This window comes from Cygnus atratus, chromosome 12 (assembly GCF_013377495.2).
Source record: "Cygnus atratus isolate AKBS03 ecotype Queensland, Australia chromosome 12, CAtr_DNAZoo_HiC_assembly, whole genome shotgun sequence".
Taxonomy (NCBI): Eukaryota; Metazoa; Chordata; class Aves; order Anseriformes; family Anatidae; genus Cygnus; species Cygnus atratus.
The window spans coordinates 19,314,279-19,332,556 of NC_066373.1; the positions used below are offsets into that span (position 1 = coordinate 19,314,279).

Here is an 18,278-nt window from a genome sequence, read left to right on the forward strand (position 1 = left end):
ATAAAACATTAATGGAAGACAGGTTCTCAGTGTAGCTGAGAACTTCCACTTGTAAATCTCAGACAGTGGGGAAAAAAAAAGAAAAAAAGACTATTTACAGAAAATCACCTTGCAAATCACAATGCTGAACATGCATGGAATCACGTGTGTTCAGGGAACGTACTTAGGTACGAAAAAAGTAGCATAGTGAGTAGCATAGTGAGCAAAAGTAGAATAGTGAGATGAAGCATGAGATAGTATGACACAGGCTGCACCTCATCACAGAATGTGCAAGGGGAGAAAATGCTGGCAGCCTGCTTTTGGAAAACAGCAGAAAGAAAGGAGAAGCCAGGTTGTACAAGTGTAACCAATTTTTTATGTTCTCTCTTACTGTGTTTTAAATAGAGCCTGTTAACTGTAGGTGGGGGGCATGTGTTGTTGTTGTTGTTTTTTCTCACATATGCTTTTGTTTTAGTGAATTCTTTAAAATTCAGTTTTCACGCTAGTTAAGGTTAAAAGCAAGAGATGGTAAAAGGGCAGAAAAGCAGGTAATATAGCAGTAGTATGGTATTCATCCACACCGTCACAATCTAAACAAGAGTTTGAGATTCCTGTCAGTAGGCAGATGCATGAAAAATTGTGCTGTTGAAAAGGTCTTTAGTATTCGTGGTATCAGCCAGACAGGCCATTGTAAATGCACAGTCAAGACCCAGGCTTATCCGAGGAACGCACTGAGGACCTCATGGCTTAGAACCTCCTCTCCCTCAGCCTCCACATGGATAGATTTCTTCTCTGTCAAAATTATGGACATCTTGGGAATTTTAAAGATGGCTTTAATTTACAGGTGGCTTAATTATATATCTCATCAACTTTCACTAGAATTTTGAGAATTCCAATATAGACGTACAAGGGATTAAAAAGCCCAATGATCTTTCTATGCAACGCTAACTTAATTGCAAGCTTTCTCAAGATTCCTGCCCTAGCAAGATAAATTATTTGCTTACTCTTCAAGTACCATCTTGGTCTTCCAATTTCTTTGCTGCATATGCTCTACCACATGTTACTTTTTCTTTGGTTAGATTTCTATTTTTGGAGGAGTTAAGATTGGCTTAATTTTATTAACTCTTTCTAGATAGCCAGTTTACTTATCTCCTGCTTCCATTTTTATTCAAATTACCCATGGTTTTCATGGTTTATGTCTTTCATAACACAGCTATGTATAAGTAATTAGCTTCCATTCTGAAGCAACAAATTTTAACTTCCTTCTTTCACTTCAGAGCTTTTCTCACTAGATTCCTTCCCTTATATTTTAGCCTGATTTTTATGAATTAAAAAGGCAAGAGAGCAGTCAAAAGACCATTAAATATCCTTTCAGGACATTTATGTGTTCCTTGCATCTGTTCTAGGGTAACAGGCTGTACGCTTAGCAGAGCTGCTTACACCTTTATTCAGCTCGTGTGTTGATTTTTATTTATTTTTTCCCCAGGGGGAGCAGAAATACATCAGAGTAAATTATTAAGTAAAGATTGTTTGGGGAGGGGGAATGAAATGGAGACACTTATTACAAATTCCAGGTAATATCCCACATTGACCTTTAATGAGAGGAAATGCAAGTTTAAAAGCATTGTGAATCAGGAGTTACACAAATGTATATGGGGACAAAACATCTTATTCAAGTCTAAAAATCAAAAACTGTCTTCTCTGTATTACTTTTCCTGGATATATTCATTTCTGTTTTATAACAGATTTATTTACGATTTCTGGACTATCAAATGGAGCATTCCAATGAATGCAAAAGAAATTTTGTTGCTGTCTATGATGGAAGTAGTTCTATTGAAAACCTGAAGGCAAAGTTTTGCAGCACTGTAGCAAATGATGTCATGCTGCAGACTGGGACTGGCGTGGTACGAATGTGGGCAGACGAAGGCAGTAGACTAAGCAGGTTCCGAATGCTGTTCACTTCATTTGTGGATCGTAAGTACATTTTCAAGTGCCTATTCTGGTATAACGGTACTTCAGGTATTTTAGGAAAAGCCATTAGCTATGTCTTGTGCAGCAGGAACTTACACTGTTTCCTTCACATACAAGTAGGTAAGTTAAATACTTGCTTTATTACAGTTATGAGCATGGTTCCTGAAGAATGGCTTTCCTCCTTTCTTAAAAGATTTATTTTTCCTTTGAATTCAAGAATAATACAGCCTTAGGGTAGGTCCTTCTCAATTATTTCTACAAAGGTACACAGACTTACTTAGAAGACAGCAGTGAGACTGAAGTGTGCTATCCCGTTAGCACCCAACTTCTGTTTCCCTGCCAGACACCACGATAGGCTCTCCTCAAGCCCACCCTGGACAGTCACAAGGCTAGGAAACACTTGTGACCCTGCTGAGTCTGGATATTCTTCCTATCCACAGCCCTACCTTCGACTGCAGATCTGAAGGTACCCCTGCTTCTGCCACACCTAAGCTGCTGCCTCCTTTCTCCACTGCACATAGCTCTAAAACAACCCCATGTGTGCTCCCTCACCAAAGCCCGGTTGTGTTACACAGCCACGAATAAGGCAGTTGAATTCAAATTTATTAAGAAGGCTATATTAAAAGCAGAGCTACAAATGCTGTCTGGGCTTCTGTTTGGATTCCATAGCCTGCCTTAGAGAGAGTCATTATTCTCATTGTAAATTAAGATGCTTCTTGAAAGCATTCTGTCTGTGAGATTTTCTTCTAAGCACTTTCTCTCTGAACTTAATTGAATTTGGTTGCCTCACATATTTACAAAGGACAATATGGCCCACATTGCAGAATGTGGAAACTGCAAAGAAGTGTCATCTTCAGCACAGAAGTAAACTGAGTTTGGAAGTGCACAGCAGATCTGAGATATACGCAGAGAACTGAATAAAATATGTCTGCTACTTCAGGAGAGCAGACCTATGCTTGTGCTAAAGGTTTTCAGAAAGCTCTGCTTGGAGAGTAAGTAGTACACATTTGCTGCCAAAGACATAACTGTTTTTGACAGAAGTAACATGTCTGTAGAAAGTTCTGAAACGGATCCTGGTCACCATCTTGCAAAAAAATTCAAGTTACAGGTAACAGGTAGTTTGATGTTCAGCTCCATTGAACAGGAAAGTTTAACACAGAATGAAAGATAGTTTCTGCACAACAGCCTTTATAAAGTAACAGCGATTGAAGGTAACTGTCTTATTGCCTGCTTTGTGTACATGGTAGTAAGAACCAGTAGAAAGAACATTTCAGAAACTAGTCTGTTGTTTAACCTAGAGTAGGCATTTAACAAACTTTATTGTGAATTTAAGTATGTTTTAAGCACAACCTGCTTACCAAATTTGTAACAGCTTTTCCAGTGCCTTTTACTTCAATAAACTTATTAATATTAGTGATGAAAGCTGGAATTAATTGCACTATCTCAAAAATGCTACGAACTTTTCCGGGGGAAATTATCCCTGTATATTTTAAATATTATGGGGCAGGGGAGGGATGAAGTGCAAGATGCTGAAACAGTAACCACTTCTAGAGCTGAATAACTTTTCAAAGTTAGAATTTTAAAGGAATTCAAAAGTCCTTGCCAGAAGAAAGTCTGCAAAGGCATGCAGTTATTTTTATTTATCTTCTAACTTGAGATACTGTCTGTCTTGGATAGGGTAATTCAAAAGTATGTTCCTAAAAACTGAGCGTTTCCTGTATTTTTAAATAGTCTAGTGATAATCAAGTTTTCAAACTGAAAATAGTGAATCTGGGTTTATCTTCTCTTCAAATCTCTAACCTATTTTTCTCTTCTACCTTATTAGTGATTTGTAATTATAAGAAGCCAACCATGAAAACAATCAATATTTCTGAAGAGATTTACATAAATGAGCTAATTGTGCATGACAGTCACCTAACACATACCTAGTGCTGCTTGCAAATTTGACTAAGTAATTCAGTTAACAACATTAAAAATCAATGTATTTGATTTCTGGCTTGATTCAATACATGAATAATGCTATATATAAAGAACACTGTGAACACTGTGCAAGTTTTAGGCAGCTGTTATGAGAGGAGTCCAGCTATGTCCTTGAAGTCCTGGACTGGAACCAATCAATCACTGTGACTGGTAGTCAGACTTTTTACTCCCCATATAACAAACAAAGGAAAATGAAGTCAATTTGTCCCATTTTCATGGACCTGTGAGCAAAAGCCATCCCTAAAAAACATTAAAGAAGCTACACAGGAATGTAAAATAGAGAATGTGCTGGGGGATGGAGAGGCAGCAGCAGAATGCATCATCCAAAAAGATACAAATTGAAAAAATACGGGAATAAGAAAAGGAATGTGTCTTGCATCATAATTCTTCCTCTATGCCTCCAAAAGAACTACAACTCCATACAGATCCGTACTGAAACACTAACAAATACACATGGATTCCTGGCAGCTGCTCTGGACACCAATTTCATAGATCTTCCTTTGTCTCAGATATTTTAATAGACGGTGTAGACTATTACATACACAGCTTTTTAAAGTTATTGTATATAAAGGATAAATAAGATCAGTATCGAACTCTGGGGAACACCACTATTGACTGCCTGCAGCTGGACTTTCTGCCTCTGATCACATTCCTTTATGCCTCTCAGTTGAGTCAGTTTTCAGTCCACCTCACTGTCCTCCTACATAGCCTGTAATTCATCAGTTTCTCTGCAAGGCTGTTATGGGACACAGTTTTGAAAACCTCACTGAAGTCAGGATATACAACATCCACCACTCTCCCCATATCTACCAAGCGAGTTTATTCCATCCCAGAATGCAAGCGGATGGCTCAAGAATGACTTCCTTATTGTAATGCTAACGTCTCATTCATAACTGGTATAATTGGCATGAGCTATAACTTTCTAAGCATTGATAATACTTTAAAGCAATGTCCTTCATTTTCTGAATCTACTTTCCAAACAATTAAATTCTCAGCTCAATTCAGTAATTATTACATGTATCTTCCTCACTATGACATTTTAAAATACTAAAGTTATGGAGATAAACTCTTCCAAAATACCTTCTAAATAAATTCTGTAGTATGTTAGAGGAAGAAGTACTACAGTGCTTGTACTACAGTTAAAGCAAGCTTCCTATATGGGTCTTCTTGCCAGGTTGTCAGGGGTTAAAATTAACATGAAGGTAGTACAAAAGATTAAAATGAATGAGTGGAGATTACGAAAATTGAGTGCAGTAAGAAATGGGAAGACATGCATAATTGGGTCAGGAAATGCAATTTCAAAATTAAAGGCTTGAATTTTCTTTTCTTCTTTAGGCATGACTCCTATTTTTGTCACTGAGTCTGAAGCCTAACAGAAGGAATAAGTGAGAAACATGAGGTATTCAGGACTTGTCACCCTCCTCTAATTGTACCCTTTGGGTTTCACTGTCGGTTTCAGAGAATTCAGACTACTCAAGAATAAATTCTTTCTATGAAACCAAGTAATAGAATGTCTATCACAACATCTGTGCTATTTAATATATAATTGATTACAGTATTAACAGACACTTCTGTGATAAAAATAACACATTGCTGAGACAGAAAAAAAAATAAATTCTTGTCTAGTGCCCTTAAGTCATAGCGAATTCCCCAAGTATATTATTTAAAATATATATATTATTTTTCAGGATGTTCTATAAGTATTTTTCTAACATCAAGGAGCTATAACAAACATTGATGCAAAAAACTTTCTAGTTAAAGTATTTCTTCAAATTTCCAACTATATATAGACAGATAGATAAAAAGATGGACTTTACTCTCTTAATTGTTGCATTAGTTCTGATAGGAGGATCTAAGAGCTTTGATTCACAAACGGGAATGACTTAGATGCCTCCAGTTACTGAAATCTCTTGCAGTTACTGAAACAGTCCTCCACAAACTGAAATCTGATTTGTCTTAAGATATTAATGGGCTCCAAAATGCAGATGTTCAGGAGCTGTTTCACAGCCATTTACACAGCAGATATACGGCAGACTGAATAAATTTATAATTGATGGTGAACATGTGATTTAAGTGTTAAGCTTTTAAAGACAAGTATTAAAGCCTTCTTCCATTACTTGTGTTTTGTGACTGTCTTTCTACTACCTGTTTTGAGCAAGAAAGTTTTGTTTGTAGCATTGATAAATACACAGGAAAACAACCAACCAACCACGGAGTAAATAATCTGTTAATTACTGATATGCATAAGAATTGTTTCAGTTTGAAACTGTAAAGAGAAAAGAACAAATACGCATGTTAAAAGTAACAGGAATTTACTATCTTTTTTTTTCTTTTGTCGTGCAATGTATGACTTACTGAAAATTCCTAACATTTTCTTCCTCTTCTCTACTGCAGCTCCCTGCTCAGGCAACACTTACTTCTGCCATAGCAACATGTGCATCAATAATTCTTTAGTCTGCAATGGCATTCAAAACTGTGCATACCCTTGGGATGAAAATCACTGCAGAGGTGAATATAGTGCAAAGTATAGCCTTTATAACCCAGGCTGGTCAGTTTGCCTTTCAAGAAAGTCCTGAAATGTCCTTTCCTGGAAATATGCTGAAGACAGCTATTCTCCTAATCTCAGAACGGTGTTCCAAATTTTTTATTTAAACTCAGGAGGCATGTAAGCATACTAAAGATTGATCTAACTGCTTTATAAGTAAATCTCTTCCTCTTCAGCATGAACTTTTCATTTTAAAAGAATAATAGCTTAATAGGAAAAAGAATGTAGTATTTGCCAGGTTCCATCATATCCATTTCTAAGTTTTAAATGAAGCAAGTTGTAGGGACAAGTAATGCCTTTTATTAGGAAAAAAAATGATACAGCTGGAAAAAGACAGTCCTTCGAGCACAGTCTTTTTCCACTCTAAAGTAGAAGCAGCAGTCTCCAGAGATAAATGCAAATTTAAAATATTTGTTTTTATTTTAAGTTCTTAATCATTGAGCCCATCTCAGAGTACATGCACCTGCTGCATGTGGTGTTACAAGTAGTGGGAGGAAGGAGGGATTGGTAGGATGTGAAGAAGTCATCACTTATGGAAAATAGAGACACGTAGAACACTGCTTCTAGAACCCGGGGCAGAGAAGTATTGTTTAAACTGTCACAACTACAACAAGTCATTTCAATATCAGGCTTTGTACAGAAAGTTCTCATGATTTGAAGAAATTACTATTCTACTCAAGCACAGATATATTTATCTGTCTTTCAACAGTAAGCGAATTTTCAGAGTTGAAACAAAAACAGTTTAAGGTCTATTTTTTTTTCTTGCTAAAGAAGCAAAACAAGAACTTGTGCTCATCTGACAAATGGAATGGCATAAGTAGGTCTGAAAAAAAAACCTGAAAGATTAAAATATGTACTCAGTTTCAAAGAGAAACTCTTAACTGTAGGAAGGGTCAAAACTTTCTCTAAGAAAAACCTTGAAATAAAATAGTGTTTTGTTCTTATTATTATTTACCAAAAGACTAAAGTTTGATTTCTGTACTCAAAAGCTATTTTTGCAATTGTATTTTGGACAAGCATTGTAAAAAAATCACACTGCTCTAATACACTCTAAGGGAAGGTGCATTATATATGTTACATATTATGCAAGTTTTCCAGCTAAAAATCATGATCCATAACTGTTAAGTTTTCAATGGATAAGTAAGTTTTCTCTAAATAATCCTTAGCTTTAATAATATTCTGTGTTCCCTATTAAGTGGAATTGCTGTATCTATTTCCCATCTCTAAGTGCTTTTCTAGAACCTCACGTAGAGTCTACACTTCACTAATGCACTACAGTATTTCAGAAACAAAATTTTTTGAAAACTATATCATTAGATAAGAAACCGTCTTTCCCAATATTTGTACATCTGATGCTGAATAATCTACCATGTTTTATGTTGGATACAATTTAAACGCTGCTTCAGTAGTTGCACAGCAGATAATTAAAGGATAGTTGAAAATTGGATCCATCTTGTCAGCTAAGGCAGACTTAAGGAGACTGATTAAACCAAAAGAACAATTTTGTCTTTGAAAAGAAGGCTTCTCAATTGTGCTGAGTTCCCAGAGGCACCTAGAGTTCTCATTTAGTCCATGTCAGTGACTGCCTAAACCTGATTATGTTGCAGCCTACCTTACACCTAAGGCCAGTGGGTCATACAAATAAATAGTTTAAAAAAAAAAATCAGTCACATGCGATTTCTTTTAAGAGACTGGGGACGACATCACCTTTTGATTAAGACCTTCTTGATGAAAAAAAATCTTCCAAGAATTAAGAAACCTAGATACAGATGAGAGAACTACCATAGCATTGAAATTTGTATCTCCCACAGAAGTATGCTAACAAGAGCCAAACTGGGTAGGACAAGGGGAGATAGGCTCATTCATATTAAAGCAATAAATGTAACTCAGAATAAATAGGCTAAGCTCTGAAGCGAAACGGTATTTCAGACATGAATTATTAGTCAATTCCTCAGGACTCTGTTTAGTATATGGGTTGTTTTACATAAGTTGGTATGCAACTCTCTCCATGCACTGTGTGTGGAGTACCTAAGTGCATAACAGACATATCCAGATGCCAGGAGCATGATAGCTGAAAATATGCAACATTTAGGCAACATTTTTTTCTACAGTCTTAAATGCTTTTTCCCCTCGCTAGCAAATGTTACAGAGTCTATCACTGGAGAAATCTTGCAATCCTCTAAATGAAGTATTTTTACAGAACAGAAACCTAACTGGAAAATTTGAATCTCCAAAAAAGAATTTTAAGTATGGAAAACCATCTTGTACTGATGCTGCCATCTTGTGTGTTTCCATATGAAGTACTACCCAAAAGTGCCATATTATTTAGGTTGGTTGAGGTTTTTTGCTCCCCCTTTCCCCACACTCTTTCCCTAACTGAGTTTATTACCATCACTAATGAAGATGGGGAATTAGACTTGCTGAATAAATGCACAGATCTAATATAACAAATCATACAGGTCTAGTCTCTAGTACCATGAATTCATTTCATTAATAGCACAGCACTTACGTGGCAATCACAATGCAGCTTGCTTTGTTCTAATATACAGTCCAAAATATGAAAAGAAAGAACTCTCATAATCCCCATTTTTTCTTTGCAGAAAGGAAAAAAGCTGGATTGTTTGAACAAATCACCAGAACACATGGAACAATCATTGGTATCACGTCAGGGATAGTTTTAGTTCTTCTTATCATTTCAATTCTAGTACAAATAAAGCAACCTCGCAAAAAAGTTATGGCTTGCAAGACTGCTTTCAATAAAACTGGTTTCCAGGAAGTGTTTGATCCTCCACATTATGAACTGTTTTCACTGAGGGACAAAGAGATTTCTGCAGATTTGGCAGATTTATCAGAAGAACTTGAAAACTATCAGAAAATGAGGCGCTCTTCAACAGCTTCCAGGTGCATTCATGACCACCACTGTGGCTCTCAAGCCTCCAATATAAAACAAAGCAGGACAAACCTCAGCTCCATGGAACTTCCCTTCCGCAATGATTTTGCACAACCTCAGCCAATGAAAACATTTAATAGCACATTCAAGAAAAGTAGCTACACTTTCAAACAAGCGCATGACTGCCCCGAGCAAGTCATAGAAGACAGGGTGATGGAGGAAATTCCATGTGAAATCTATGTTAGAGGAAGAGAAGATACAGCACAAGGTTCGTTATCTATTGACTTTTAATTTCCTAGTTAAGGTGTTATCAGTGTACATAGAGGATGCTTGTGTATAAGGACAGTGTATATATTAAAAGTGTATTATATGCAGCGTGTGAGATGCACACACTTTTAGGTTATTATACTTCATTTGAAAAAAAAAAAAAAAGGAAAGAAAGAAAGTCTTCATAACTAATTTCTGCTGAAGAACAGTGGACTTCCTCCCATCCTCCCAAGCTACCTGTCCGGTGGAGCAACAAGCCAGACTTTTCATGGAAATTGGAAGTTAAGGATGTTGGGGGAAAGACAGCAACAACAACCACCACTGTCATTGATCAGCAAAAACAGTGACTACTACCCTTCTCTTCACATCGTTTTCTCTTATTTAGATGTCTGCTTTTCAAGACAATTTTAATACCTCAGTTACATAAATAAAAGTAGTTAAGTGCACCACGTATATGTCAACATAGGTGTCTTATTGTATTTGTCATATTGAAAGAGTTAGTGTTAAGTGCCAGTTAAGACTCAAGAGTTACATTACAGCCATCTGTTTCATCTTGCCTGCCATTTATATTGCCTTTAATTATCAGTTCCTCACTCTATGCTTTGTGAGAAATAAGTGTAAGGGGTTACTGCCTTTTTAAAAGATATTGAGGTTTATTAATTTTAGTACATTTGGGAATGTGACCCTCGCAGCTTGCGGTTAAACACAAGCGCTCATGTTATTCTAGATGCAGACTTCAAACTGTTTGCTTTCAAGAAGGCTTAGGATTCTAAAAGATTCTGCCATGTATTATAAATCCATGTGGCTACACTGATTTCACCGCTCTGTAGTTAGAAAATAATTCTGTTCCTGTGTTTTCCAAGTATTTACATGAATAGACTGTACTGTACATTTCTCTCAAAATAGCCTTTTAGTCCTTATGCAGCCAATCTTCCCTACTGAAATCAGTGATGATACTTTTAGCTCGTGTCCTACTTGCCTGAAAAGGATTGCTCTGACATGTGTGATCACCAGGGAAACAAGGAGAAATCAAACAACTCTTGTTAACCTTTATGGAACCTTTCTCATGCCCCTTGTTGCCACTTGAAAAATTGCACATTTCATACCTTTTTTAATGGTGGTTTGGACCTAATTTTAACATTTTTACAATATAGAACAGTTTTTTCAAATACAATAATTCTCATTGTGTTTTTTAGACTTTTTATATCGTTTGATACTGTATAGACTATTTATTAAATCAAAATCTAGCACCTGTACAACAGGCTTGTTTCACTGTCCGTTTTAGCAGCTCCGAATAACATGCAGTTGCTGCCATGTACACCGCAATTTGCCAAGCATACTTAATATGACTTCTGCATTAGCCTACATTTTATTCCCTGGTTTGTTTGGATTTATTCTGATATTTTCTTCACAAGAAACCTTTTACTAAATGTGACCTACCAGCTTGCACTAGTTATAGCCTTTATTTGGAAATGTATATAAAACCATATTTACAGTGAGATGTTTGTTGGGCTGACTACAGTACAAAAATTAGTATATGACCTCAGCAAGTGAAGCCTCTTCTCTTAAAAATAGATGAACAACAGCTATAACAAACTGATTTTTCACTGAATGGAAAAAAAAAATCAAATGTTTATAAAATGTAAAAAGAAATGCAAAATCATACAAAATGTAAGAAATTGGGGGGGTGGGGGAGGGAGGGAATTGATTATCCTCAACACTTCACAACTTCAAAATTAAGCCTGCCGTGTATCTAAAAGAACTTAGGCAGAAGGTCACAGATCAGACCCCTAAGGTTATACCCTGTTCTCAGTTTTTGTGCTTATCCCAGAACAGATTTCAGTTTGAAACAACAGAAGTGGGCTTTTTTTTTTTTTAAGATGCACTTCATGCAGGTGTTAAAAAAAAGCTAGTTAATTTTGACCTGATTTTTTTAGTATATTTAATTAAAACATTTATTGACATATTTCATTTACTTCTCATTGATTTCAGTAATAAATCTCTCATCATTACCTGTATGGACCAGAATGTTATTTGCTTCAGACTTAGTTCCAGATTCTTTCAACAAGAAATACATAGTTTTACATGAGTCCTTTTCGTTCATATAACTCTGGTAAGTGCTAGGTCTGCATGATTAAGTTTCCTTTATAAGGTATATTTGTCCATGTGATAAAATATTATGGTCCCTATTCTTTCCTAAGTTATATTGTCTTTGAACACTAAACCTGTAATAATAAAACAAACAGTAACCCTGCAGAGTGCAAGTCTGTGGAGAAAAGGGAAAAAACTCTACTGAAGAATTCTGGAATGGCCTAAATAATATTTTCGTCTCTGTTGCAACTTCCTGGTGACATGGTCAGAACACAGCTGCTTTTCTGCTACCCTAGAGCAGCTAGGTGAACTCCCTTAACCAGCTACGTATTGTAAGCAACCTTTTCCAATATCCCCAGGCCCAGCACTTTTTAGTTTGTAGCATAAAGTTGAGATACTCCTGTCTAGTTAACACCTGCCCGTTTCCCAGTACAGAGTGAAAACTCTGAAAAAGGAGAGTTCCAGTATTTCAGTAGTAGCAGACCCAACCCATATTGTGGCAAAAATCCATACCTTTCTAGGAGCATTCTGATTTTGCACTCATTTTTACCCATATCCCCAATACCTTCTGTTAGCCCTGAATGCATGTAAGCAAAGAAAGCAAAGATACATTCCCTATATACACGCTGACCAGGAAACGGTCAATGACATGACTTATAAATACCAAAACATAAGTTAATTTTTATCTTCTATAGTTTAGACATAAAACCATTTAACGTGAACTATTTCTTCTCAATAAAAGTTGTAAATCTACAGCTGACATGAAAGTAAGTGAACAAGAACCGTGATTCTAGAAGTTCTGTAAGGAGATGCTTACGTTTGCAGATATGATGACAGTGGGAATTCAGACTTCATGCTGGAAATGACTGAAGTGTTTCAGTGATCACAGACATACTAATCTGTCCTTAAAAAGCATGAAATTCTCTTCTCCAGAGTAGAATTTACGACCTTCATTGTACATACAAATTATAGTGGTGTATGATAGGAATTACTTTCTATTCTTATTAAACCAGTAAAAAGAAAAGTTATGGAAAGACCTGTCATTGACTTACAAGAAAAAGTGCCTGTCATGTGAACGCTTCGCGGAATGTTTAAGTCATTAAAATATATTTTGTTTTGTTTTCACTTGGTACAGAGAATTCTGTTTATTAGCAGCCCATCTCTTGATACTTGACGAAAAAATACTTTCCTTATTTTCGAATCAATTTAGTCCTTAAATAGATTTTTTTTAATATCAAAGATCATAATAAAATTTGCATTTCTGAACTATTTAAGTATAATCTTTTCACTAAAGTGCTACTTACTAACAGCATAACTTAAAAAAAAATCAGTACCTATATTTGAGAAGTCAAGAGCAAATTACATCTTGAAATGGAACCACTAAGTTCTTATGGCGATACTGAAACTTTCTACTGAGTGGCTGACTGCATTTTACTGTGAATAGATACAGAGACTGATCATCCAGGAAGATCTATTTATATTTAGATGTCCTTCCTTCAAAGTTTATGTATGAGCCCTAAGATTGCTCAAATCTATGGACTGCTTGCCAAAACACATTTATAATCTATGTCAGACTGAAAGATGAGCTGATTTTACATTATTTGACATCATGCCATTGCAGCTGAACATTAATTTTAAAATCCTTACCCCATTATAACTCAAAACCATTGAGTTAATTCATGTTTTGAAAACATTTCTAGCACCTATCTCAATCTAACAAAATAAAAGCTAGAATCTTTAAGAATTCTGTTCCTGGGGTTTCCAATAACTATCTATATGTGGGATAAATCCCTCCTATGAATACACAAATAAATCACATGTTAATATGCTCTAATATGTGATTCTGTGTCACTACGGAATTGCAAGTTTATTTTCACATTCAAATTCCTTTGCTACGCTTTACAGAATCAGCTTAACAAAAATCTGTTTTCCATCTGTTTCATACATTAACACCAACAGGCATTTATTACTTGTCAGCTTGTTCCCTCTTATCTATCTATCAAAGATAATCCACTATATACCAGATAAAACAGCTTAATTTTTTATCAGTCTGTCTCTTCTTACAGAGCCAAGCCCAGGGAAAATCAAAGCAAGAACTTAAAGTCTTTGTATGTCTTTCCATTACCATCATGTAATTTATGGTAACAGCTCTTATACAGGAGAAGCCCATAAAATTTACATCAAATTCCGCTCAAGAAAAAAAAAAATCCAGTATTATAATAAACCAAGTAATAGTACAAAAGACCTGTACACCTCAAAATTAAATATAAATATAAGTTGCTTTGCCTTAAATATAATTTGCTATTTTGTAATCTCAAACACCTTCTGAGAGGTAAGATCTGTCAATGCTGCCAGAGTACTTTAATGGTAAACACCATACTGTTTTCTCTGAACAACTACTTCCTCTCCACCCAAACAGATTTCAAAGAGATCTTTGAAGTTTTAAATCTTATTTCATTACTTTATTATTTATTCATAGAAATATAATATTATTTACATCTCACAATTAGCCTGAAATTACATTATCACCTACATAAAAGTTGCTTCTCTCTTCCTCCCAGATATGTTTAGGGAACAAGAGTTATACTGTAGACGTATTTATCATTAAACCATAGCATTTCAGAGTTTAAACATTATGCTAATTTATGGTTTTATAGTGCAGCTTATTTGTCACTGGAGAAGTAAGAGACTACAAGAAAAACTCAAAGCTCACGAGATTATCTCCTTAACCTCAAATTAATATGGCTGAACTGGAGCAAAGTAAATTGGTTTTCTAATACTCAAAGTCCAGTATTTTGTAGGAAAACAATATCAGAATTTAAAAAGGCTTTTTTTTTTTTTTCTTAATTGTGAGAAAATGGGCTTTGTTTGCCCCTGGTTATCACACTCAGTTTGCTCAAAACGCTTGCCCTTAATAACTACCACATTCACCTCTGAATAACACAGAGCACAGGCTTCCTTTCAGTTCCACTGGTGAAGTACATCAAAATGTACAAAAACAAGAAGGAAAAAAAATATTTGCAGAAACAGAAGGGGAGCTGAAAATAAATAATTCTTTGTTCTAAATACAAAATGGGAGACAGTAGAATACTGACCGCTGAACATTTCTGATGCAATTTTTAACTCACCCTTCAATGCACTCAAATTGCTCTCCAGGTAATAAAGCATACAATTCTGTTTAAGCAAGATGTTAGTTTCCCTCACTTCAGTAAACACCCTCAATACTCCTAATAATTTGGAAAACGCCAGATGCTAGTACTGAGAGTTTACTGGATAGCATTCTCAATTACTGCTGATTATTATATAAAAAAACTATTCAGTGATTAATGGGTGTGGAAAAGAAGCAGAAAAACAAGAAAAACACTCTTGAAAGCAATTATGAGAATAAGAGATTCTGAGAAAGACAAGTCAATAAACCCCAACTCTCATAGATGCTGTAATGAATCTTCTATTTGTAAAGAACAAACAGACAAGGTACATAAGCAATACTACTCATTACTGGCTCTTCCACTGCATGTTTAATAACCCAACAGAGCAATTGAAGGCCTGAGGTGAAGCCAAATCATTTTAATTTTTCAATAGTAACGAAAAAACAAAGACCAAAGAATGAAGATGTTTGCTTTGCACTTACCAGAAGCATAAAAACTGCACAAGCCATTTTATCTTCTACTGTCATTACGTTTTATCCTGAACTGTGAAGGGAATTCTGGAATATACAAAACCAGCACAAGATATGCATGTAAAATTCAAGTGTATAATAAACTAATAAAAAAGTAATGGATGCTTAAAATAATCTCCTATATTGGGTAGTTTTTAGAACTCTATGACTCTTAAGGTTATCATATTCTCCCAGACGTTTCTGCATTTATGTCTGTTTTGACAAATTTCAGTATGTACACTTAAGCATAAAATTCATGCAAGAGAGGTAGAAAACTAAGTTATTTGCCTTTAAGACCCAGAACTAATAATTAAAGCTGCAAACTTGGAAAGCTTTACTGCACTGCAGTTCCCAGATCAGAGTGGGAGTAAGGACAGCATATGGGAAACACATCCTTACTTGAACTAGCAGAACCCAAACACGAGATAGTTCTTACTGATTATTAGAACAAAAGTGTTGTTGTTTTAAATATACACACACTATAGTATCAACTTTAGTTAGCATCAGAAAACAAAATGCTTTTCTAAAGCAAGCACGTGCATTCCTTGTCCACAAAGCTGTAACAAATACTGGGTAGATTTAAATATCGCATTACTGTGTTTAAACTTATGAAACACCTGTTTTAACGTCAACTAATAAAAGTATAAATAACTGCACTATATACATTCATGGAAGAGTTTACTTTGCAACAAGTTACCAGATGTGTGACATCAGGATTTAATGAAAACATCTGGGCACCACATACAACACTCCTTTGCTTCAGTTGTCAAACACTAATGCTCGACAAGACAAACAGAAAGTACAAAACCACTTCTTTATCAGTACTCCCTCCTCCCCTCAGCAACATAAATAAGGCTACTAAGTGGTTTATAGCAACAGTACCATCCAAGGAGCTCAAATTAACAAGCTGCCCTCAAAGTTTAGTGAAAAGTTCATGAGAAGTAGAAAGTATAAAAGATATTCCCAGATTGATTTTGTGTTCCTAAAAAGGTTGTGGACTGTGGTTGTTTATTCCTGAAAGTTTAGAAGCAAAACAAAAATACCCACAATTATCAAACAAATACTACCAAGGGAAGAAATAACTCACTGAACTCAGTTTTCCTTGAATCACAACTCGGGGTCGTGGCTTATCCTTGTCATAGAACCAGACAGAATTAATATCGCCAAAGAAAAAAGAGATGGAAGAGTCACTTGAGATCTACAGTACAATGAAAAAATTATTTCTGTAAATTTGCAAGAAAATGCAAATTGATTGTCTTGTTGAGTACAAATAGCAGGTTAGAATGGTTGAAGGAACTAGCAGAAAGTCAAGCCTATCTCAAAGCAGAAGAAACAGTCTGCCTCATATAGGAGATTTACAAACTAGTCTTCTGGCTGTGAGGCAACCTTCTTTTCTTTAATTACAGAAGCACTTCAAGTAACAGTAGAAGAATATCTTAAATTAATGTTAATTTTGCTTGTAGACCCAGGGCTAGCCTTAACAAAAATGTCTAATAATGTATATCCAAGGTGGGCGGGGGAGGGGGGGGGGGGGGAGGGAATACATCTTTGATTTCCTCAGAAAAGAGTTAAAGTTTCAGGGTCTGATATAAAGTCTGCAAGATTTAGTGGATAAACAACCAGAAATCAAGGGCCTGCCCAGTCACCTACAACATCAGAGAAGGGGAGAATACAAAAGGCAATAAAGCTGCCCTGAGATCCATGGCTTTGGAATTAGGATTTTCTGCAAGTCTTTTGTTGTTCCAACAGTTAGAAGTCAATCCTCTCTGCATCTAGCTCCCTGGCTGTCTTTCCAAGAAGGAAAAATATATCAAAATGGTAAAATAGTTATACCCTCCTCCTCCCCCTTGTTTGTGTTTTTTTGTTTGTTTTTCACACTAGCTATGATGTCCAGTGTAGCTCTATACTGTTACTGTTATACTGTATACTATCTGACTATAAACTGGAAATTTTGTTGATTTTTTTTTTCAGATAAATTTGTCTAATCTCTAATCAATTATCATTATTACTAAAGTACAAATATTTGCATTCTCTTATGACTTTAAGGTTGAATAGCTGCTGTTGACTGCCGTTGCTAAAATATGAAGAGCTTTTTAGAAGCTAGAGAGTTCTTTAGAAAACATTATCATGCTTTACATCAGTTACATTTAAGGGATGCAAAAAGCAATGAATAAGCCTGCAAGAGAGCATCTTAGTGACAAAATGCGTGTTCGGCCTCCAATGAAGAAGCCTCCTGTATCATAAAATAAATAGCTGTCTGTAGCAGAAAGAGATAAGCAGAAGGAAGAGAGCTAGCCTGGCAAAAATATATTAGAGGTAACATATTCTTTTCAGACAAGGAACTGTCTGAAAACAGATTTGGCCTTGAGAAGCCAAACTATTTTTAAACATTGGTACAGACATTTTGTTTAAATGTTGATGATTCGGTGCCTTTTTGTTTGTTTTGGTGGTTTTGCTGAGACAGAACATTACAGTATCATAAGATTGTTTCCAGTTGTATGCTTTGAAATCTTGTTTTAAATTATTTTATCATCAAATATATCTAACTAAAATACAGACTGTCATTTAGGAAAAAAAAAAAAGTCTAATGCATCAGCAGCAAAATTTACTTTGACACCATTTATTATTTATCTGGAGATGCAGGTATACAGGAAAAGTTTCATATCACTAATGCTGTAGTGCTTGATCCCTTACTAATCAATTAAGAGATATTCCCAATTAACTCCTTTTTTGCCTTTGTTAATCAACATTTTACCCGTTCTCTACCATTCAATGAAAGGTGCCTAAGTAAATCTAATCAAAGTATGGATTGGGATTCCTCCAATTCCTGTGTAACTGTGATGCTGCCTCTCCCTCCTCCTGTTCGCCTGCTGACTCTACCACTTCTTTGTTCCACC

General features: G+C 35.6%; 1 protein-coding gene across 5 annotated transcripts in view; it reads left to right on the forward strand.

Moving 5' to 3' along the window:
• The window catches only part of NETO2 (neuropilin and tolloid like 2), a 32,475-nt gene extending 19,491 nt beyond the window's left edge, over window positions 1-12,984 (forward strand). The window contains exons 6-10 of one of the 5 annotated variants that reach the window (XM_050713176.1): window positions 1,725-1,953; window positions 6,325-6,438; window positions 9,076-9,633; window positions 11,625-11,745; window positions 12,466-12,984. In XM_050713176.1, coding sequence (XP_050569133.1) covers window positions 1,725-1,953; window positions 6,325-6,438; window positions 9,076-9,633; window positions 11,625-11,740 — 1,017 coding nt within the window. In that variant the 3' untranslated portion in view covers window positions 11,741-11,745; window positions 12,466-12,984. Of the gene's footprint in view, window positions 1-1,724; window positions 1,954-5,265; window positions 5,400-6,324; window positions 6,439-9,075; window positions 11,012-11,624; window positions 11,746-12,465 lie in introns of those variants that run through there. The other 4 variants (XM_050713174.1, XM_050713175.1, XM_035543310.2 and 1 more) reach the window with 4 other exon arrangements.
• Window positions 12,985-18,278: the final 5,294 nt, after the last annotated feature.